The 23380-nt window shown below is 44.9% G+C and overlaps 1 protein-coding gene across 1 annotated transcript in view; it reads left to right on the plus strand.

Annotated features, from left to right (window-relative positions):
• Window positions 1-498: 498 nt before the first annotated feature.
• The window catches only part of JAM3 (junctional adhesion molecule 3), a 91207-nt gene continuing 68325 nt past the window's right edge, over window positions 499-23380 (plus strand). The window contains exon 1 of the mRNA XM_073570024.1: window positions 499-644. Within this exon, the coding sequence (XP_073426125.1) occupies window positions 596-644 (49 nt within the window). The 5' untranslated portion in view covers window positions 499-595. The remainder of the gene's footprint in view (window positions 645-23380) is intronic.

Here is a 23380-nt window from a genome sequence, read left to right on the forward strand (position 1 = left end):
TGTCCTGAGGATCGGATCCCGGTTATTTGGCCCTAGTCACAGACCTGGTAGTTTCCTCCCACACCCAGAGCTCCGTAGCGCTGCGCACACTTCGCGCGTTATGAGAGCAACACGGATACAGTACCTACGATTAACCAGCAGGTGGCGCTTAACGAAAAGGAAAAGCATGCACGGGGCGTGTCTGTTAGGAGATTGCACGGAGTTGTACGGGGCGTGTCTGTCGGAGCTTGACTATACGAGGCGTGTCGGGGGGGGGCGTGTCTGTACGGGGCGTGTCTGTCGGAGCTTGACTATACGAGGCGTGTCGGGGGGGCGTGTCTGTACGGGGCGTGTCTGTCGGAGCTTGACTATACGAGGCGTGTCGGGGGGGCGTGTCTGTACGGAGCTTGACTATACGAGGCGTGTCTGTACGGAGCTTGACTATACGAGGCGTGTCGGGGGGGCGTGTCTGTATGGGGCGTGTCTGTACGGAGATTGTCTGTACGGAGATTGTCTGTACGGGGCGTGTCTGTACGGAGATTGTGTACGACCGTTACAGTGGGTGGAGCTCTGTGTAGCGTTCTCCGGTGGTCCTTATAGCTTCCACGGGAACAAGATGGCGCTTACAGGGACAAGCACCGGGGTTGTGATTCTGCTGCTGCACGGTGAGGATGGCGGAGCAGGGGGCAGAACCTGGGGCTTGTATTATGTGCAGAGCATCATCCTACGTCATATAGCTGTGTATATACTGTGTGTAATGGGGAGACCTGCGGAGCGTCCTAATGCTACGGTGTACAGATAGGAGGACAACGGTTGTGTGTATATCTGTGTGTGAGGACTTAGGGGTGTATATAGTGTGTGTGTGTATATATATATATATATATTAGCGTGTGTGGGAACTTAGGTGTGTATATCTGTGTGAGGATGTCGGGGTGTGTGTATATGTATATATATATATATATATATATGTGTGGACTTAGGAGTGTATAAAGTGTGGGTGTGTATATATCTGTGTGTGGGAACTTAGGGGTGTATATAGTGTGTGTGTGAGGATGTCGGGGTGTATATAGTGTGTGTGTGTGTATGTGTGTATGTATGTGTGTGTGTGTATATATATATATATATATATATATATATATTAGCGTGTGTGGGAACTTAGGTGTGTATATCTGTGTGAGGATGTCGGGGTGTATGTGTGTGTGTATATATATATATATAATTTGTGTGGACTTAGGAGTGTATAAAGTGTGGGTGTGAGGATGTCGGGGTGTATATAGTGTGTGTGTATATATACAGTATATATGTGTATGTGGACTTATAGGTGTTTATAGTGTGTGTGTATATACAGTATATGTGTGTGTGTGAAGACTTAGGAGTGTATAAAGGGTATATATCTGTGTGTGTGTGTGTATATGTGTATATATATATATATATATATATATATATATATTAGTGTGAGGACATCGGGGTGTATATCTGTGAAAACATCGGGGGTGTACATAGTGTGCATATATCAAGATTCAAAGAAGCTTTATTGGCAGGACTAAATACACATTAGTTTTGCCAAAGCAAGTGTACAAAAGGGAATAGGGATAGGGACTGTAGGGATGTTGGGTAGGGGCTGTAGGAAAGGTGGATGGGGGCAGATCCAGGATGGGGGGCTATAGAAGTCCATGGCATAGGGAAGGTGGATGGGGGATGGGGCATATCCAGGGTGGGGGCCATAGAAGTCCATGGCATATCATAGTTCTCTTTCTCATAGTCTATGACATTCGCTCACATATTGTGCTGCTATCTCCACTGCTCTCTCTTCTTCCCCCAGCAGGATATATGTTTTCTCTTCCTCCTTCATGGTGATGAAATCCGGGAAGAGATGTGAGTGTCCCTCACTGCTGAGTACTTGGAGCAGTATAGCAGGAAGTGGGTCTCATCCTCCAGGGCCTCCTGGTCACAGTGTTGGCACAGTCTTTCCTCCCCGGGCTTCTAGCTCTGCCTGTGTCGGCCGGATTCGATAGCCAGACTGTGGGCACTGAGTCTATACCAGCTCAGGATCTTGCGGTCTCTGGGGTCCGGGAGTTTTTCCAGGTATGGAGGCAGTATGTAGTCTCTCTGTAGACTCCGGTACATGGTCAGTTTCTGTGAGCTGATGATGTCGTTCTTCCAGTCGCTTACGTACCTCTCCTGGCCTTCGTCTACCATCTGCCTGATTCCGGCTTTTGTCAGGTTGCTGTGATTGGTGTTCTGGTCAGGTTGGGTTTGGGTGAGCTGTTCCGAGGGTCCTGGTTTTTCTGTTTCCCCTACATGTGTCAGGGCTTTATGGTGATGGGTGCTTGGATTGCGCCTATGTAGGTGAGCCCGGAATGACAGTACGCTCTTTAGAACCGTTAGGTGTAGAGGGAATCTGCCCAGCTCGGCCCGGCAAGCACTGTTGGAGGTGCTCCGATGGACTTGGAGAAGGTACTTGCAGAATTCCAGGTGGAATATTTCTGTTGGGCTTGAATCCCACCTTGACCAGTCTGGGTAGGTGTGAGGACCCCAGACTGCGCTGCCATACAGGAGGATTGGGGCTATGATAGTCGAAGATTTTTAACCAGACCCTCACTGGTGGCTTTAGATGGTAGTTTCCTTCGTATGGCATAGAAGGTTTTGCATGCCTTGTCTTTCAGGGTCTCTATGGCTTGTTTGAAGCTCCCTCATCGGTGAATCTCTAGGCCCAGGTAGGTATATTTCACTGAGGACAAAGGAATAAATGCATAAGTGAATTTATTGACACACTGCAAAGAGAACCTAACCAGAGCAACAGCACCGACGTTTCGGCATAAAGCCTTTCTCAAGGTAGTTGCATTACTGGTTAGAGCAGGACAACACGGGTCTCACAGGACAACCGAGTATTTTCAAATTGAGGTAAGGTTCCATACATTTCGCAGAGTGTGCGTGGGTGGAGGAGTGATCAGGTCACTATGCTAGGTGAGTGGATGATGGATGGACACCTGCAGTAGAGGTCCGGGACAGGCACATGTGGCGGTGGGAACGGCTGCGGAACGCCGCCGCAGAAATGCTTTATGCCGAAACGTCGGTGCTGTTTCTCTGGTTAGGTTCCCTTTGCAGTGTGTCAATAAATTCACTTATGCATTTATTCCTTTGTCCTCATTTGAGTGCCGGGGTTTACTTTATTACTTGTATATAGTTTTTTACCCCCAGAGCACCCTCAACGGGTGGTAGAGCCTGGAATTTCTATACTCTTGCAGGTAGGTATATTTGTCCGTTCCTGTAAGGGCGCAGTTGTTGAGGATAAATAAAGGGTGCTGGTCTGATTTTTCTTTCTCTTCTGGAACACCATGATGTTGGTTTTCTTTAGGTTGACCGGTAGTGCCCATATATGTGTGTGAGGACATCGGATGTATATAGTATGTGTAAATATGTGTGTGAGGACTTGGGGGTATATGTATATAGCAGCACAAAAAATAAACAATGCGGGTGCAAGCCTTCCAGGCATATACCAAACCTCAAAAATAGTCCTCAAGATGACAAAGAGATTCCAGATAAAGTGCTATTTATTAGCCCATCAGGCTAGTTGCCCATACAGCGACGTTTCGGTCCTAGGGGTTGTGTGTGCTTGAAAAAGGTCCACAATCCCTAGGACCGAAACGTCGCTGTATGGGCAACTAGCCTTATGGACTAATAAATAGCACTTTATCTGGAATCTCTTTGGTGTCCTCCTTTCATCTTGAGGACTAATATAGATTAGCTGAAGAGCCCGGCGCTGCCCGGGCATAGTAACTAACTGTGGTTGGTTATAACAAATTATAATTATCCTCCATCCCATAGTCCAGTGTCCATATAACCATCATACATATCCTCCATCCCATAGGCCCATGCCCATATACCCATCATACATATTCTCCATCCCATAGTCCCGTGCCCATATACCCATCATACATATCCTCCATCCCATAGTCGAGTGCCCATATACCCATCACACATCCTCCATCCCATAGTCCCGTGCCCATATACCCATCACACATATCCTCCATCCCATAGTCCCGTGCCCATGTATACCCACCATACATATTCGCCATCTCATAGTCCCGTGCCCATATACCCATCATACATATTCGCCATCCCATAGTCCCGTGCCCATATACCCATCATACATATTCGCCATCCCATAGTCCCGTGCCCATATACCCGTCATACATATCCTCCATCCCACAGTCCGGTGCCCAAATACCCATCACACATCCTCCATCCCATAGTCCCGTGCCCATATACTCTTTATGACATCATCACCATGGCAACCGCTATGACATCATCGTCACCATGGCAACCATTGTGACAGCATCTTCGCCATTGCAACCTATTATGACATTAGCGTCGCCATGGCAACCATTATGACATAATGAGGGGCGGGGCTTGATACACAAACTTTTTCCCCACTATGTAGATAGGGGCAAAATTGTTTGGTGAATTGGAATGCGCGGGGTTATAATCTCACCTCACAACATAGCCTATGACGCTCTCGGGGTCCAGACGTGTGACTGTGTCAAATTTTGTGGCTGTAGCTGCGACGGTGCAGATGCCAATCCCGGACATACATACATACATTGAGATAGAGAGAGATATATATATATATATACACAGTGGGGCAAAAAAGTATTTAGTCAGCATAATAGTGCAAGTTCCACCACTTAAAAAGATGAGAGGCGTCTGTAATTTACATCATAGGTAGACCTCAACTATGGGAGACAAACTGAGAAAAAAAAATCCAGAAAATCACATTGTCTGTTTTTTTTTCATTTTATTTGCATATTATGGTGGAAAATAAGTATTTGGTCAGAAACAAGCAATCAAGATTTCTGGCTCTCACAGACCTGTAACTTCTTCTTTAAGAGTCTCCTCTTTCCTCCACTCATTACCTGTAGTAATGGCACCTGTTTAAACTTGTTATCAGTATAAAAAGACACCTGTGCACACCCTCAAACAGTCTGACTCCAAACTCCACTATGGTGAAGACCAAAGAGCTGTCAAAGGACACCAGAAACAAAATTGTAGCCCTGCACCACTGTGTGTGTGTGTATGTATGTGTGTGTATATATATATATATATATATATATATATATATATATATATATACACACACCCACCCACCCCTAAGTCCACACACATATATTAGTGATGCAGTGACCCCTGTGACAGCTAGGGGGCGCTATATGGGTCATGCACACGGGCAAATCCATTATGGTAATGGAGAAATGATGAACGGCAGGATGGTAGATGACTGTTATACATCCCAGGGTGGGTGCCCTGGGATGGAAGCTGAAATATGTGGTAATCAGCAGAGGTAATGCTGAGTGTTTGTTACTATGTATCAGGGAAGGCTTTCAGGTGGCTTGGTGTGTCTGAACGCCCATAGTAAAAGCTGTATGTGTGTGTGAATGGCTGGGTGTTTGAATAGGACCTGCGATGAGGTCGTAGCCATGTGATCCGGTGGGCGTGGCTACGGACCATATAAGGTGACCAGGGTAGGTCACATGGAGGAGAGTGTGTACCTGGATGGTGCAGGGTGGAAGGTCCTGGAGGGTTTAGGTGTTGGAAGGTGTGCTACCTTCCTGAATAGCACCTGGTGAGGCCGGTGTGTTGGGAGTTCCTGGGAGTAGAGACGGATCCCTGAATAGCACCCGGTGAAGGGTGAGTGTTGGACGGTCTCAGGAGGGGACGGACGTCCTGAATAGCACCCGCTGAGGCCCTGGACCTGGTGAGGCCGGGGTGGTGGGAGACCCAAGGAGTAGGGTCGGATCCCTGAACAGCACTTGGACCGGCCACGTGTGTGAACAGAGTCTGTGACAGCCTGTGTTTGGGGAAGCCACTGCCCGACTGTGGTTCTGGAACCGTGGGGCGGCCTAGTGAATAAGGCACTGTCTGGATTGGTGAGCACAGTGCGGCCGCTTCCCCGAGTGAAAGGACTAACCCAGAGTCGGCGTCTGGAGCAAGAGCTCCTCAGAGGTAACCCCAGACAGGGGGGAAATAACTGTGGCCTCAGAACTGAGAGCGGAGCTCTAATGTGAACACTGATCTATCTGGTACAAGACTGTTTTCTTTGCGTTGCCTTATATGGTTTATGCCGTTCAATAAACCACATAGACTGTTTAACGGAAAGTGTTCCTGTGTGACATGAATCCGCTGCCAAGTGAGTGCCCCCCAATACACTTGGTGAGCGCTACCTTACTATATATGTGTGTGTATATATATATATATATATATATATATATATATATATATATATATATATATATATATATATATATATATATACATACACAAAGACTCATAGGTGTTTATAGCGTGTGTGTGTGTGTGTGTGAGGACTTGGGCTAGTTTCACATTAGCGTTTACGGCCGCAGCGTCGGGCTGCGCACGGCCGCCGCTAAGCCCCGCCCCCTGTCGTGCCTCCACCGCTAGCTCCGCCTACGGACGCACGACGCTGCATGCGTCCTGCGTCCCCTATCTTTAGCACTGGGGAAGCAGGCCCTGCGCAGTATGCGTTTGGCGGCGCATGCGTCCTTTCGACGCTGCGCTGAGCGCACCAAATTGCAGCCTGTTGCGTTTGGCGCTGGTCGGCGCAGCGTCAAAAGGACGCATGCGCCGCCAAACGCATACTGCGCACGGCCTGTGTCCCCAGTGCTACAGATAGGGGACGCATGCAGCGTCATGCGTCCGTAGGTGGAGCTACCGGCGGAGGCGCGGCAGGGGGCGGGGCTTAGCAGCGGCCGTGCGCAGCCCAACGCTGCGGCCGTAAGCGCTAATGTGAAACTAGCCTTAGAGGTGTTTATAGTGTGTGTGTGTGTGCATATATATATATATATATATATATATATATATATATATATATATATATATATATATATATATATAATGTGTTTGTGAGGACTTAGGAGTGTATATAGAGAGTGTGTGTGTGTGTGTGTGTATATATATATCTGTGTGAGGATGTTGGGGTGTATATATCTGTGTGTGTGTGAGGACCTCGGGGTGTATATAGTGTTTGTGTGTGTATATATATATATCTGTGTGAGGACATCTGGGTCTATATGTGTGGGTGAGAACGTTGGGGGGGTGTGTGTATATATATCTGTGAGGACGTTAGGGTGTATATAGTGTGTATGTGTATCTCTGTGTTAGGATGTCGGGGGGTGTGGGGGTGTATATATCTGTGTGTGAGGACGTTGGGGTGTATATAGTGTGTGGAAGAATGAGATCAGCATCTCTCAGAAACTGACCATGTACCGGAGTCTACAGAGAGACTACAGACTGGCCCCATATCTGGAGAAACTCCCAGAGACCGACAGATCCTGAGCCGATATAGACTCCGTGCCCACAATCTGGCCATCGAGGTCCGCCAGCACAGACAGAGCTACAAGCCCAGGGCAGACAGACTGTGCCTACACTTTGACCAGGAGGCCCTGGAGGACAAAACCCACTTCCTGCTACACTGCTGTAAATACTCAACCCTTTCCTGACATATGATGTACTATCCCGTCCATGTGCCCTGGGCCTTAATGGCCATGGACGGGATAGTACGACATCGCAATCAGCTGCGCTCACAGAGGGAACGTGGCTGATCGCGGCCGGGTGTCAGCTGATTATCACAGCTGACACCTGGCACTATGTGCCAGGAGCGGTCACGGACGGCTCTCGGCACATTAACCCCTGGAACACTGTGATCAAACCTGATCGATGTTACGGTGGCATAGGAAAGCATCGTGCAGGGAGGGGGCTCACTGCGTGCTCCCCTGAGACCCTCAGAACAAAGCGATGTGCTTGTGTTGTTCCGCGGGCCTCCTCCCTGCAGGCCTCCAAATCCAAGATGGCTGCAGGGGCCTGCAGGGAGGTGGCTTCTCAGTGCCTGCTGAGAGCAGGCATCGGCAAGCCTCCTGCACTGCCTGTCAGATCGCTGATCTGACACAGTGCTCTGTAATGTGTTAGATCAGCTATCTGACACTACATAGTGATGTCCCACCCTGGGACAATGTAAAAAAAAGTTTAAATTTTTTTTAAAAAATTCATAAAAAAAAAAAAAAAAAAAAAAAAAAGAAATATTCCCTAATTAATCTCTTTATGTAAATAAAAAAAACAAAACACAAAGTACACATTTGGTATCGCCGTGTCCGTAACGACCCGCCCTAAACTGTCCCACTAGTTAACCCCTTTAGTGAACCCCTTAAAGCATTGTTTTTTTTATCATACCGCCGAACAAGAAGTGCAATAACACGCGATCAAAAGACGGAAATAAACATGGTATCATCTGTGAAAAATTAAGTTATAGCTCGCAGAATAAATCGATGCAAAAAATTTTTTATAAAGTTTTTATTGTATAAAAGCGCCAAAACATAAAGTGATATAAATGAGGTATCCCTGTTATCGTACTGATCCGAATAATAAAACTCGATAAATGTCACGTGCAAGAAAATGGTACCAATAAAAACGTCAACTCGTCTCGCAAAAAATAAGACCTCGCATGACTCTGTGGGCCAAAATATGGAAAAATTATAGCTCTCAATATGTGGTGATGCAAAAACTATTTTTTGTAATAAAAGGCGTCTTTTAGCGTGTGACAGCTGACAAACATAAAAACCCGCTATAAATAGTAAATCAAACCCCCCATTATCACCCCTTTAATTAGGGAAAAATAATAAAATAAAAAGTAATAATTTCCATTTTCCCGTTAGGGTTGGGGCTAAAGTTGGGGTTAGGGGTGTGTTGGGATTAGGGTTGGGATTATGGTTAGGGGTGTGTTGGGATTAGGGTTGGAGTTACAATTGTGGGGTTTCCACTGTTTAGGTACATCAGGGGCTCTCCAAACACGACATGACACCCGCAGACCATTCCAAGTCTGCATTCCAAAACGTCACTACTTCCCTTCCGAGCCCTGACGTGTGCCCATACAGTAGTTTTCTCCCACATATGGGGTATCGGCGTACTCGGGACAAATTGGGCAACAACTTTTGGGGTCCAATTTCTCCTGTTACCCTTGGGAAAATAAACAATTGGGGACTAAAAGATCATGTTTGTGGAAAAAATGATTTTTTTTTTTTTTTTTTCTTATCATGCCCGGGCATTATAAACTTCTGTGAAGCCCTTGGGGGTTCAAAGTGCTCACCCCACATCTAGATAAGTTCCTTGGGGGGGTCTATTTTCCAAAATGGAGTCACTTGTGGGGGAGTTTCCACTGTTCAGGCACATCAGGGGCTCTCCAAACGCGACATGGCGTCCGATCTCAATTCCAGCCAATTTTGCATTAAAGTCAAACAACGCTCCTTCCCTTCCGAGCTCTGCCATGCACCCAAACAGTGGTACCCGCACATACGGGGTATCGGCGTACTCAGGGAAAATTGCACAATAACTTTTGGGGTCCAATTTCTCCTGTTACTTTTGGTAAAATAAAATTTGGACCTGAAGTAATTTTTTTGTGAACTAAAAGTTAAATGTTCATATTTTGTTTTTAAACATTCAAAAAATTCCTGTGAAGCACATGAAGGGTTAATAAACTTCTTGAATGTGATTTTGAGCACCTTGAGGGGTGCAGTTTTTAGAAAATACCCAAAAGTGACACCATTCTATTATATAGACCCTTCAAAGTAACTTCAAATGTGATCTGGTCTGTAAAAATAAGAAATCGCTGGTCAACTTTTAACCCTAAGGCTGAGTTCACACGTGGCGTTTTTTTCGCGGCGGTTTTAACCGCGCGATTTTGCCGCGAAAACGCGAAAAGTAAGCATCCCATGCATTCCTATGGGATTCCGCAATGCTGTGCTAATGCTGCGGTGTTTACCGCGGCGGAATCGCTTTGCGGTAAAAACCGCAGCATGCTCACTAATTTGCGGAATCGCGGCGATCCCGCACCCATAGGAATGCATTGTTCCGCTTACTTCCCGCATGTGGCTGTGCACACCATGCGAAAAGTAAGCAGAACAATTGCGGATGGTACCCACGGTCCAGAGGAGAGGAGACTGTCCTCCGGGCTTTGGGTACCATATCCCTGTAAAAAATAGACTTTAAAAATAAAAAATATTGTTATTCTCACCCTCCGACGTCCCGCGCAGTCTTCCCGCTTCTCTTCATGCTCTCGTTCCCAGTAGTCCTCTGCGAAAATGCCCGCGATGGCGTCCGTTCTCGCGGGATTGTGAAGTCTCTGTCATTCGCGCGACGTCATCGCGAATTACCGCGAGACATCGCGATCCTGCGAGAACGGACGTCATCGCGGGCATTTTCGCAAAGGATTACTGGGAACGGCTGCGCGGGACGTCGGAAGGTAAGAATAACACCATTTTTTATTTTACATTTTATCTTTTACTATTGATGCCGCATAGGCAGCCTCAGTAGTAAAAAGTTGGTCACACTTGTCAAACACTATGTTTGACGAGTGTGACCAACCTGTCAATCAGTTCTCCAAGCGATGCTACAGATCGCTTGGAAAACGCTAGCATTTTGCAAGCTAAATACGCTTACAAAATGCTAGTTTTTCCGCGGGATAATCGCGGGAATTTAAAATGCTATTTTTTTTATTTTTTATTTTTTTTTTTCCCCCCCCCCGCGGACTGGAATTCCGGAATTCTCGCGGTAATGTCCGCGAGAGTTCCGGTACGTGTGCACTTAGCCTTATAACTTACTAACAAAAAAAAAAATTTGGTTCCAAAATTGTTTTGATGTAAAGTAAACATGTGGGAAATGTTACTTATGTATTTTGTGAGCCATATCTCTGATTTAAGGGCATGAAAATTCAAAGTTGGAAAATTGCAAAATTTTTGCCAAATTTCCGGGTTTTTTTTTCATAAACACAAGTTGTATCAAAGAAATTTTACCACTAACATGAGGTACAATATGTTTCAAGAAAATAATGCCAGAATCACGGAGATCCATGGAAGCGATCCAGAGTTAACGTGCAAACCATCCTTGGGGGTTAAGGGGTTAATTTTTGCCAGCACTGTATATATGTGTGTGAGGACATCTGGGGGTGTGTGTGTGTGTGTATATATATGTGTGTGAGGACATCGGGGCGAGTGCCAGGAGACAGCTGTCTAAATCAACTGACACCCGACGGCAATCACTGTGCACACAAGATCGCCTGGACGTATCCATACGTCCAAGCAGGGCTGTGGAGCCGGTAAGCCAAACCTGCGGCTCCGACTCCTCAATTTCCCTTACACCGACTCCGACTCCCACATATATTGCTTATATTTAAGTGAAAAATTTATTGTAGTACAATGTGAACATCAGACATTTAATCATTTCTATGATCCAATAATCAAGATATTTAGATAGATATTATGTTCTATTTATTGGAATACAACTTTAGAACACAAAAAACTGTAATAAATTGTAAATATGTAATACACTATGTACATGTATACGGTACAGACCAAAGTTTGGACACACCTTCTCATTCAAAGAGTTTTCTTTATTTTCATGACTATGAAAATTGTAGATTCATTCTGAAGGCATCAAAACAATGAATTAACACATGTGGAATTATATAATTAAAGTGTGAAACAACTGAAAATATGTCTTATATTCTAGATTCTTCAAAGTAGCCACCTTTTGCTTTGATTACTGCTTTGCACACTCTTGGCATTCTCTTGATGAGCTTCAAGTGGTAGTCACCAGAAATGGTCTTCCAACAGTCTTGAAGGAGTTCCCAGAGATGCTTAGCACTTGTTGGCCCTTTTGCCTTCACTCTGTGGTCCAGCTCACCCCAAACCATCTCGATTGGGTTCAGGTCGGGTGACTGTGGAGGCCAGGTCATCTGGCGTAGCACCCCATCACTCTCCTTCTTGGTCAAATAGCCCTTACACAGCCTGGAGGTGTGTTTGAGGCCATTGTCCTGTTGAAAAATAAATGATGGTCCAACTAAACACAAACCGGATGGAATAGCATGCCGCTGCAAGATGCTGTGGTAGCCTACACATGCTTTTATCATCACTGGAATTGCATTTTTTAATTATGGATTAAATAAAGGCTTTTCTTAATTTTTTTCACATCGTGTGCTGGAACCATAAAAAACTTTTTTTCATTAGCCATGCTGGTTCAGTATGCCTTCAATTTTGAATAAATCCCCAACAGTGTCACCAGCAAAGCACTCCCACATCATCACACCTCCTCCTCCATGCTTCACGGTGGGAACCAGGCATGTAGAGTCCATCCGTTCACCTTTTCTGCGTCGCACAAAGACATGGTGGTTGGAACCAAAGATCTCAAATTTGGACTCATCAGACCAAAGCACAGATTTCCACTGGTCTAATGTCCATTCCTTGTGTTCTCTAGCCCAAACAAGTCTCTTCTGCTTGTTGCCTGTCCTTAACAGTGGTTTCCTAGCAGCTATTTTACCATGAAGGCCTGCTGCACAAAGTCTCCTCTTAACAGTTGTTGTAGAGATGTGTCTGCTGCTAGAACTCTGTGTGGCATTGACCTGGTCTCTATTCTGAGCTGCTGTTAACCTGCGATTTCTGAGGCTGGTGACTAGGATGAACTTATCCTCCGCAGCAGAGGTGACTCTTGGTCTTCCTTTCCTGGGGCGGTCCTCATGTGAGCTAGTTTCTTTGTAGCGCTTGATGGTTTTTGCCAATGCACTTGGGAAAACTTTGAAAGTGTCCCCAACACTTGAAAATAAAGCCTGCACCTTAAGATGTGGTGATGAATGCAGTCTATTTATTCCAACTATCAGTTGATGTTGATGTTACTGAAGACGAGCAATGCCTGTCCTGGGCGTCATTTTGGGCAGCTATGAGGTGTACCTGACTGGTGCTAAAAAAAGGAGTGTTAGTCTGTGTGCTATCCGGCTTTCATTCTTTTTGGTACAGATATGATATGGATAGACAGATATGGATAAATGGATATATAGAGCAGATTTCTAATCTGCTTTTGCTATTGAAAACATTATCTATGAGCTCAAAAACCTTTCAGGTGATGCTGTTTTTTAAAAAGCTGATCTGCTTTTGCAACTGAAAACGTATCCTCAAAAAACGCAGGAAAAACGCTGTGTGTGAATGTAGCCTTAGATCAGGAATAGAACAGTCATTTTATAGGACACTTCATAACTTTCCCAAATTCCTATGAAAAAATATTCAGCATATTCTGCATTGAACTACTGTACCCAATTTATTATATATTTTAGGAGTCGGTCCATTTTATTCCGACTCCACGACTCCGACTCCACAGCCCTGCGTCCAAGGTCGGTAAGTACCTAGCAACTTGGGCGTATGGCTAAGTCTAATGTCGGGAAGGGGTTATTCAGTGTAACTGCTCCAATCTGACAATGCCTGTAGTTTACTTAGCAGCATCCTGATGACCGGTTCCCTGGATTGGGTCACTGCACAAGCCATAATGTCTAGTTTCTTGTACTTCTCTTCTGTACGCCATTATTGCATACGTAGATAACTACTTTTCCATGGCTTATTCCTATATATTGTACAAGTATTCATCACATCAACGGGATTGCTGGATGTCTTCACTAGCACCTTGACCGCCATGACTCCAAACTGAAAAGAGATGTGCTCCCCTTCTTTGATCCATCCAGGCTGCCATAGGTGATGTCTTACCTTTGGTCATTCAGTCTGCATGAGACGCTACCGTCTGTGGTCTTAGATGAACCATATTTCATTCATCCCTATTCACAATATGGTTGGGCAGCCTTTATCAGAAGCTTGTGATATAACGACTGCTAGAAGTGTTGTCCCCTGTCGGGAAGCCCCGATCGGCTCATACACGTCTTGTGGAATTCTAAGGATTTTTTTTTTTTTTTTTTTACCAAAATATTATTTTAATTCTTTAGGATTACTACTCTTACCAGGATCTTATTTTTTTTTTTTTTTAGATGTTCACGTCTTGTTAATTGTCTACCCCCTTTTTTGTACCTACCCGTAGGTAATTGGTCCAAACTCAGTCTTTGGCACCATTTTCTCACTTGCGTGTGGTTTGAATACAAGCTCTCTGTATGTCTGCACCTGATGAAGGACCTCGTTCTGCTCTAATAAAATTTTATGTGCCTGAAAAGCAGTGACAAGTGGAAGCTCCACGTAGGACTTGGCCTCGGCAGTAATGTTCTCCCGTATTTCCATGTGGCCACCAGTCACATTGAGCCACAGCACCTTCAAAGCAGATTGTGGTTTTATCCTGTCCCTCTAGTTCTTTGGATCAATGTCTCATCACAGAATCTAGTTGCCATAACATGTAGTATTATCTTCACCAAAAAAGGCCTCCTGGTACAGTAGTGTATCGACCATTACAGCATGTTGTGGCACATGCTCCTTAGTCCTAAGACTTATGCAGTGAGAGGTGCATGGTCTGCCACCTGCTCTGTAGTCTGACAGAGGTCCTTCACGGCATGGAGGTGCATCAGTGCAACACAGTGACCCCATTTTTTCTTCGGTAACTTGCAATTTTGCTGAATTCTGTACATTATTTTGAAAATGTTCTCATCTAGCAGACATGACTGGACAGTTTGCAGGAGAAGCTCGCAGATTATAACTTGCACACAGCATTCATGTGTAGGTGGATGGTGGAGGGGCTGGTGATATTGGAGTCATTCGAGATGGGCCGCATTAGAGCTTGGTCTCCTGCTAAGGGTTAAGTTGTCAGTTCTCATTATGTCAATGGCAGTCTAGTGCCAGGAATGTGCTGGCCCAGTGAGAAGTGTCCTGGTCTACTCCAAAGGCTTTTGTTTGGTCTCCCACAAACATTGTCTTCCTTAATTGATGTCTCTTTCTGTGAGAGATTATGATGTTGTTTGGCTGCCCTGGGGCTGTTATCTGTAAAATGGCAACTATTCTGAGGAATCTGACAACCCTGGGCTCTAACGGGTGTCATTAACATTCTAGGAAGAGGCTTTTTAACCTGGACCATTGCCCTTTTTTCCAGAACCAGACTCTGACTGCGTAATCTACAGACACATCAGCAACGCTAAAATCAAATTGCTAAATTTTCAGCTCTGTGGAAGTCAAGTGGAGTGAAGAGTTTATGCAAACTGTAAGCATGGCCAGTCATGGCTGACGTGTTGCCACCCTTGAAATTGTTCCGGAAAAATGATTGCAGTTACACCTGTTTTGTTACAATACACAAGTTTATTTCCTTTGTGTGTATTGGAACAACGCAACAAAACAGCAAAAAGGGGCAAATTGGACATAATTTCACCCACAACCCCAAAAATTCGCTAGGCAAAATTGTTGTAATTGGTTGCACTACCTCAATCAATCAATCAAATTTATTATCGCCAAGTACATATATACAAGGAATTCTTTGTGACAAAGAGGCAACATAATATATAACAACAGATACAACAAGTAACATCTAACAAGACAGATACAGAATTAATAACTGCAATCAATCATTTCGTATAATAATCAACAAGATTCTTGCACCACTCACCTGTAATTTTGGACTACTCTCCTTCTTACAAACTGCTCCTGGTCTCTCCTATCTGAAGGTGCCTTCTCCAGTCCAAACAACAATTTTAAGATCTCTCCATAGATGTTCAATAGGATTTAGATCCTGACTCATTGCAGCCACTTGACCACTCTCCAGCTCTTGGTTTCCATTTGTTTCTGGGTGCTTCTTGAAGTATGTTTGCGGTCCTTGTCCTGCTGGAAGAATCATGACCTAGCTTGCAAATCCAGCTTTCTGACACTGGGCACTCTTGAGATTCAAAATCCTTTGGTAATCTTCAAATTTCATGGTGCCTTGCACACAGTCAAGGCACCCAGTGCCAGAAGCAGCAAAACAACCCCAAAACCTCCACCATACATGACTTTAGGTACTGTGTACTTTTCTTTGTAGGCCTCAGTCCATTTTCAGTAAACAACAGAATGATGTCCTTTAGCTAAAAGCTCCATCTTGGTCTCATCTGTTCACAAGATGCTTTCCCAGAAGGATTTTGGCTACTCGTGTACATTTTGTCAAACTACAGTCTAGCTTTTTATGTCTCTGTTTCAGCAGTGGGTTCCTCATGGGTCCCCTGCCACAGCGTTTCATTTCATTCAAATGTGGACGGATAGTTCATGCTAACATTGAAGCACTGTAAGCCTGCAGGACAGCGTGAATTTATTTAAACCTAAATTGGGGCTGCGTATCCACCATTCGAACTATCCTTTGTTGCAACATTTCATCAATTTTTCTCTGCCGTAAAAGTCCAGGGAGATTAGCTACGGTGCCATGGATTGTAAACTTATTATGTTGGGCGCCATAGACAAAGAAACATCAAGAACTCTGGAGATGAACTTGCAACCTTAAGATTGTTAATATTGTTCAAAAATTTGATTCTTAAGTCCTCAAACAGTTCTCTTCTCTATCTGTTCCCCATGCTTACTGTGGCACACAGACACACAATGCAAGGTTGAGTCAACTCCCACCTTATCTGGTTTCAGGTGTGATTTTCACACTGTAAACACTTGTTACTTGCCACAGTTGAGTGTGAACGAGCATCACATGCTTGAAAGTGACTGCAGAGAACAATGTGCTGTCAATCCACATCATTTCATGGGTTTGCAGAACTTATTACTACCCCATGGAAACATCGGGCCCGATTCATCAAAGTGCTCATGCTAGAATTCTGACATAACAGCTTTGGAAAGTCGCAAACTGTTGTTTTCACACCAGTTTCTCTCAGCTACGACAAAATGGATGGCGTCCGGAAGGCACAGCTATTCTCATTTACGACAACCTGTTGCGCTACCTATTGTAGAAATGTCACTCCAGTATCTGACTGGAGTAAGATTTCTGGAGTCGCACACACTTCATGAATCTGGAGCATCTAAATCCCACACGCTTCCTCAAAAAAACGGAGGGATGAAGCCTACATCAGGGGGCTGCACCGCCATGGAATCGCTGCAAAACAGTCACCAATGTAAAACCGCATCACTTCCAATCCCTCATTGATGGAAGTTAACATTTGAACCTGGCACATTGCACATGCAGTCCAATCTGCAGGCGCTATGACCCAGCATGAGAAGATGAGCACATGGATGTGTAGTTTGTTGGGAAAACCTTAGTTTAACCTGCATAGTATTAATTTAAAGGGATGTGTCAGAAGGGACTACCCTGGTAAACTGTTTCTATGGGCATGCGAGTCATAGAATGTGGAATAAAAAGATATCTTGATACCAGAGAAATCCATATTTTCTTTTTATGTAAATCAGCGATTAAGATCTGTGTGAGGGACAGATGTTCCCGATTGTCTAAAGATCTTATTTTAAATAAAAGGGGCTGTTACCAGCTTGAGATATACAGTGGGTACAGAAAGTATTCAGACCCCTTTAAATTTTTCACTCTGTTTCATGGCAGCCATTTGGTAAATTCAAAAAAGTTAATTTTTTTTCTCATTAATGTACACTCTGCACCCCAGCTTGACTGAAAAAAAAACAAATGTAGACATTTTTGCTAATTTATTAACAAAGAAACTGAAAAATCACATGGTCATAAGTATTCAGACCCGTTGCTAAGTATTGAGTAGAAGCACCCTTTTGAGCTAGTACAGCCATGAGTCGTCTTGGGAATGATGCAACAAGTTTTTCACACCTGGATTTGGGGATCCTCTGCCATTCTTCCTTGCAGATCCTCTCCAGTTCAGTCAGGTTGGATGATGAACGTTGGTGGACAGCCATTTTCAGGTCTCTCTAGAGATGCTCAATTGGGTTTAGGTCAGGGCTCTGGTGGGCCAGTCAAGAATGGTCAGAGTTGTTCTGAAGCGGCTCCTTTGTTATTTTAGCCGTGTGTTTAGCGTCATCGTCTTGTTGGAAGGTGAACCTTCGGCCAAGTCTGAGGTCCAGAGCACTCGAAGAGGTTTTCATGCAGGATATCTCTGTACTTGGCCGCATTCATGTTTCCTTCAGTTGCAACCAGTCGTCCTGTCGCTGCAGCTGAAAAACACCCCCATAGCATGATGCTGCCACCACCATATTTCACTGTTGGGATTGTATTGGGCAGGTGATGAGCAGTGCCTGGTTTTCTCCACACATACCGCTTAGAATTATCACCAAAAAGGTCTATCTTCGTCTCATCAGACCAGAGAATCTTATTTCTCAGTCTGGGAGTCTTTCATGTATTTTTTTTTTTTTTTTTTGCTAACTCTATGTGGGCTTTCATATGTCTGGTAAGGATTATGGAGTACTACAGAAATTCTTTTGTAACATTGTCGAGATCTGTGACTTGCCACAATTCTGTCTCTGAGCTCCTTGGCCAGTTCCTCTGACCTCATGATTCTCATTTGGTCTGACATGCACTGTGAGCTGTGAAGTCTTATATAGACAGGTGTGTGCCTTTACAAATCAAGCTACCTTCCCTATTGGCGCCATCGTGATGGCCCGACCCAATGTCATGACATCCAGGTCACCAGGCTATGGCAAGCCCCTCAGACCATGCGCAGAGCACTCTCTCTGGGGCTTGTCATTGCAATGCTCCTGCATTACAATGGATTATCAGAACTATCAGGCTGCTGAAAGTGAAAATCCCATAGTGGGAGCAAGTTGAAAAGGGGAAAAAAAAAATAAAATTGTTTTATATTCTGATTTTTTTTATTTTTTATTTTTTTTTTCCTTAATATATTTTTACAATCTACTGTATTAATAAATTTCTATTTTTATGTAAAAAAAAAAAAAAAAAAGTACGTGATTGGTATTGCCACATCCAGGATGACCTGCCCCATAAAATTAACTCACTGGTGAACATCAGAAAAAAAAAATCAGCAAAAAACTGCTTTTTCATCATGTTGCCTAACAAAAAGTAGAATAAAATGTGATCAAAAAGACAAATGTAAATAAAAATGGTACCGCTGAAAAACGTCGTCTTGTCCTACAGAAAACAGTCCGCCATACAACACGATCAGCTGGAAAATAAGTTATTGCACTCAACGTAGCAATGCAAAAATAAATTTTTTACAATAATAGTTTTTACTGTGTAAAAGCGCCAAAACATAAAATATAAATGTGTTATCTCTGTAATCGTACGGACCCAAAGAATAAAGCTGCCTTTTGAATTTTTACCACGTACGGAATGGCAGAAAAAGAAAACAAAAAGACAATTCCTGAATTGCTGGTTTTTGTTCTTTCTGCCTCACAAAAAATGGAATAGAAAGCAATCAAAAAATGTTCTTTGACCAAAAACTGTACCAATAAAAACGTCACCTTGTCCCGCAAAAAACAAGCTGCCACATGACTGTCGGCCAAAAAATGGAAACATTTATAGCCCTCAAAATATGGTGATGAGCAATAAAAAGCGTTTTTGGTGTGTGACAGCAGCCAAATATAAAAAAAATATATACCGTATGTACTCAAGTATAAGCCAAGGCACCTAATTTTGCCACGGAAAACTGGGTAAGGTTATTGTCTCGAGTATAAGCCGAGTATGCATTATCCCCTTATGCCTGTCCTGCTATGTGTGGCTCCCCCAGTCCCCCATCCCGTCGTTGTATGCATGGGTCACCCCCTCCACCCCGTCCTACTCTCCCTCCTCGCGTTGTTGCTGCATCTCCATTTGCGTTGGCAGCTCTTCCTGTGCTCAGCGGTCACGTGGTACCGCACATTAAGATAATGAATATGCACTCTGCGCCTATGGGAGTGGAGACGCGTGCCTATTCATTACCTTAAAGGGAATCTGTCACCCCTTTTTTGAGATATCATATAATGATATCATTCAATTGTGTGTCACATAAGGACTCTCTTAGTACTTTTGCTTCCCCCTGACCCCGCACCTTTCATGCATAAATACCTTTTTTTTATCGGTTCAGATGTATGTAAACTGCCGCTGTCCGGTCCGCTGGGCGGGGCTTATTCAACTGCTCCCCCCCTCCCTGTCTTGCTCTACGCATTTCTTCTTGTGTAGAGCAAGACAGGGAGGGGGGAGCAGTTGAATAAGCCCCGCCCAGCGAACCGGACAGCGGCAGTTTACATACATCTGAACCGATATAAAAAAGGTATTTATGCATGAAAGGTGCGGGGTCGGGGGAAGCAAAAGTACTAAGAGACTCTTTGTTTGACACACAATTGAATGATATCATTATATGATATCTCAAAAAAGGGGTGACAGATTCCCTTTAATGAGCGGTACCACAAGACCGTTGAGCACAGGAAGAGCTGCTGGCGTGAGGAGGGTGAGTATGATGTCTTCTGTTTGCCGGCGGCTGCAACGGTCACTGTGCCACAGCCGTCTGCCGCTGCTCCACCGCTCCCTATCCCCCCGCCAGGTTTCTGGACAATGACTCGTCTATGAGCCGAGGGGGTGTTTTCAGCACAAAAAAATGTGCTGAAAATGTTGGCCTATGCACGCGTATACAGTAAATCTAGTGAAACTAATCACACCGACCTGAAGAATAGTCGTCTAAAGGGTTGTGGAGTCGTGTCCATTTTGGTGGAGTTGGAGTCGGTGTAAAATGGAGCGACACCGTGATTCAGACGGAAACCCCGGCAGAAGATTCCCTACAAGGCCGGGATCACACTACCATGTGTGATGCGAGAAGCTCGCACGAGTCTCTCGCATCAACACCCGGCGCTACCGCCGGCACTCAGGACAGGACCTGCGGCTGAATGTATTTCTATGCAGCTGTAGCGCCGGGTGTTGATGAGAGATACTCGCATGAGTTTCTCGCATCACACACGGTAGTGTTATCCCGGCCTAATAAGGCAGGTGCAGGCAAAAACACTGGCTTTATATCACTGGCCACACTATGCACAGTGACACGTATCTCCCTTAACATACTATGCCACAGCTCATAAAGTGACACTGGTTACAATTGTAAAATTTGTCCTGGTCATGAAGGTGAAAACGGGCTCGGGGGCTGAAGAGGATAAAGGAAAAGTGAAGCAAAAAAGCAAAGGCTGTTTCCCTTCAACCATAAAGTTAAACTGTAGGCACATGGGTCCCCATACATTGAAACTCTCATATGCCAGCCTTAAGGGGAACCTGTCTGGTAAAAAAAACAACCTGCTATTAACCTGCAGTTCTGAGGTTAATCTGCAGCTTAATGGAGTTCTGAAGCTGCTCAGCGCCTGCACTGAGAGCTCTGCTGCTGAGAGGAAATGACCTTTCTTCCTACCCGCAGTCTTGGGCTTTCAGTTATTGGGGTGGTGCCCGCACAGCTTCAGTCATGACTCTCTCCATAGTGAACGGCAACTATAACTGTCCCCGCTCACTGACAGCCGGCTCAGCATTAGTTCCGTGACCGCTCTGTGCATAGTGACCTGCTGCTATAACTGTGCCTGCAGCACTGACAGCCGGCTCAGCATTAGTTCAGTCACCGCTCTGTGCATAGTGAGCAGCAGCTATAACTGTTCTTGCTGCACTGACAGCCAGCTCAGCATTAGTTCCGTCACCGCTCTGTGCATAGTGACCTGCTGCTATAACTGTGCCTGCAGCACTGACAGCCGGCTCAGCATTAGTTCCGTCACCGCTCTGTGCATAGTGAGCAGCAGCTATAACTGTTCTTGCTGCACTGACAGCCAGCTCAGCATTAGTTCCGTCACCGCTCTGTGCATAGTGACCTGCTGCTATAACTGTGCCTGCAGCACTGACAGCCGGCTCAGCATTAGTTCCGTCACCGCTCTGTGCATAGTGAGCAGCAGCTATAACTGTCCCAGTGGCACTGATTGACAGCCGATCCGCATTAATTGTCACTGCTCTGTGCATAGTGACCTGCTGCTATAACTGTTCTTGTGGCACTGACAGCCGGCTCAGCATTAGTTCAGTCACCGCTCTGTGCATAGTGAGCAGCAGCTATAACTGTCCCAGTGGCACTGATTGACAGCCGATCCGCATTAATTGTCACTGCTCTGTGCATAGTGACCTGCTGCTATAACTGTTCTTGTGGCACTGACAGCCGGCTCAGCATTCGTTCAGTCACCGCTCTGTGCATAGTGAGCAGCAGCTATAACTGTCCCAGTGGCACTGATTGACAGCCGATCCGCATTAATTGTCACTGCTCTGTGCATAGTGACCTGCTGCTATAACTGTTCTTGTGGCACTGACAGCCGGCTCAGCATTAGTTCAGTCACCGCTCTGTGCATAGTGAGCAGCAGCTATAACTGTCCCAGTGGCACTGATTGACAGCCGATCCGCATTAATTGTCACTGCTCTGTGCATAGCATTAGCCTATATGCTGATCACCGCCCTTATGACTGAAAACCCGAAAATGCCAGGAGGATAAAGTTTATTTCCTCTTGACACCGGAGCTCTTGGTACGGGCGTCGGGCAGCTTCAGAACGCTATTAATCTGCAGATTAACCCCATATCTACTGGTTAATATTTTTTTTTTTTTGTTGTTTTTTTTTATTATATATGACTGGTTCCCATTAATGCTATATGTACAGAAGCAAGATGTGCACTCTACCTAATGAGCTTGGCGCACTTCATCACTGGTCGGCATTCCACCGAAGATGTTGCTCCACTCAGGGACTGGAGTATGGGATCTGGTGTATTTTTTTTTTTTTTTTTTTTTTTTTCTTTATTGTTAAAGGTCCTCTGTCAGCACAGAATGACAGTTCAAACAAAGTCCCGCTGCTCAGTGAACAAAGGTGCAGCCAATCCTTTCCTGTTTTTCCCTCTATCTCCGCCCCCTCTTCTTTGACAGCTCTGGCTTCATAGAGCAGAGAAGGGTGGAAAGCAAGTAGGTGGGAAGGTGTATATAAGTGATTGGCCGCCTTGATGCACCAAATGCTTGTACTGGTTTGAACAGTCATTTTGCGCTGATAGACTCCCTTTAATGTGGGGTAAGTTGTGATTCAAACTGTGTGTGTTTAATTATTTTTTTTATTTTCATGATATTTGTTAATCCCATTAGGAGACTTGAGGCTGCAGTCGTCCTTCCTGTATTATACCCAGCAATTCCACAGTTTTGCTGGGTATAGAAAAATATCCCATTCTCCTATGAAATCCAGCCACAGGCAGGAATATAACAGAGCACAGTCAATGACTGGCACGGTGGCGCTCAGTAGATCTCATGTGAGCGTTCATGGCAAGCCATCAGAACCGTGAGGTTGCATCGTGGTAGCACCAATGGTCCTTCAGAGGTGTGCACTCTCCAGGCGCCGGTCTGTGAGTGCTGCTTTCTCAGATGGACCGCATCATTTAACAAGTTAACAGCTGCAGACACATCTCCGCTCCACTTGTGGTTGTTGGAGGCAGATAGTAGTTGAATAACGCAGCCATCATCTGCAGGCAAAGGAATGGTGTGAGCTTCTGAGTTTGGATGTGCTGGTAGGTCCAATGTCAGCTCCATGTCCTTGATGCAGTGTTAATGGATTTGCTGTCACGTACCTTCCTGGTTCCTCCTCACCTCTCCTCATTTTGACATTCGGCAGAAATTGGTGAGAAAATGTCAAAGGTTGCACAAAAATTTGGGGAACATTTGGAGGTGTGTTACTGCAAA

The sequence above is a fragment of the Dendrobates tinctorius genome, unplaced genomic scaffold (genome assembly GCF_039654945.1).
Source record: "Dendrobates tinctorius isolate UK_male_01 unplaced genomic scaffold, ASM3965494v1 ptg000028l, whole genome shotgun sequence".
In the NCBI taxonomy this organism is placed as follows: domain Eukaryota; kingdom Metazoa; phylum Chordata; class Amphibia; order Anura; family Dendrobatidae; genus Dendrobates; species Dendrobates tinctorius.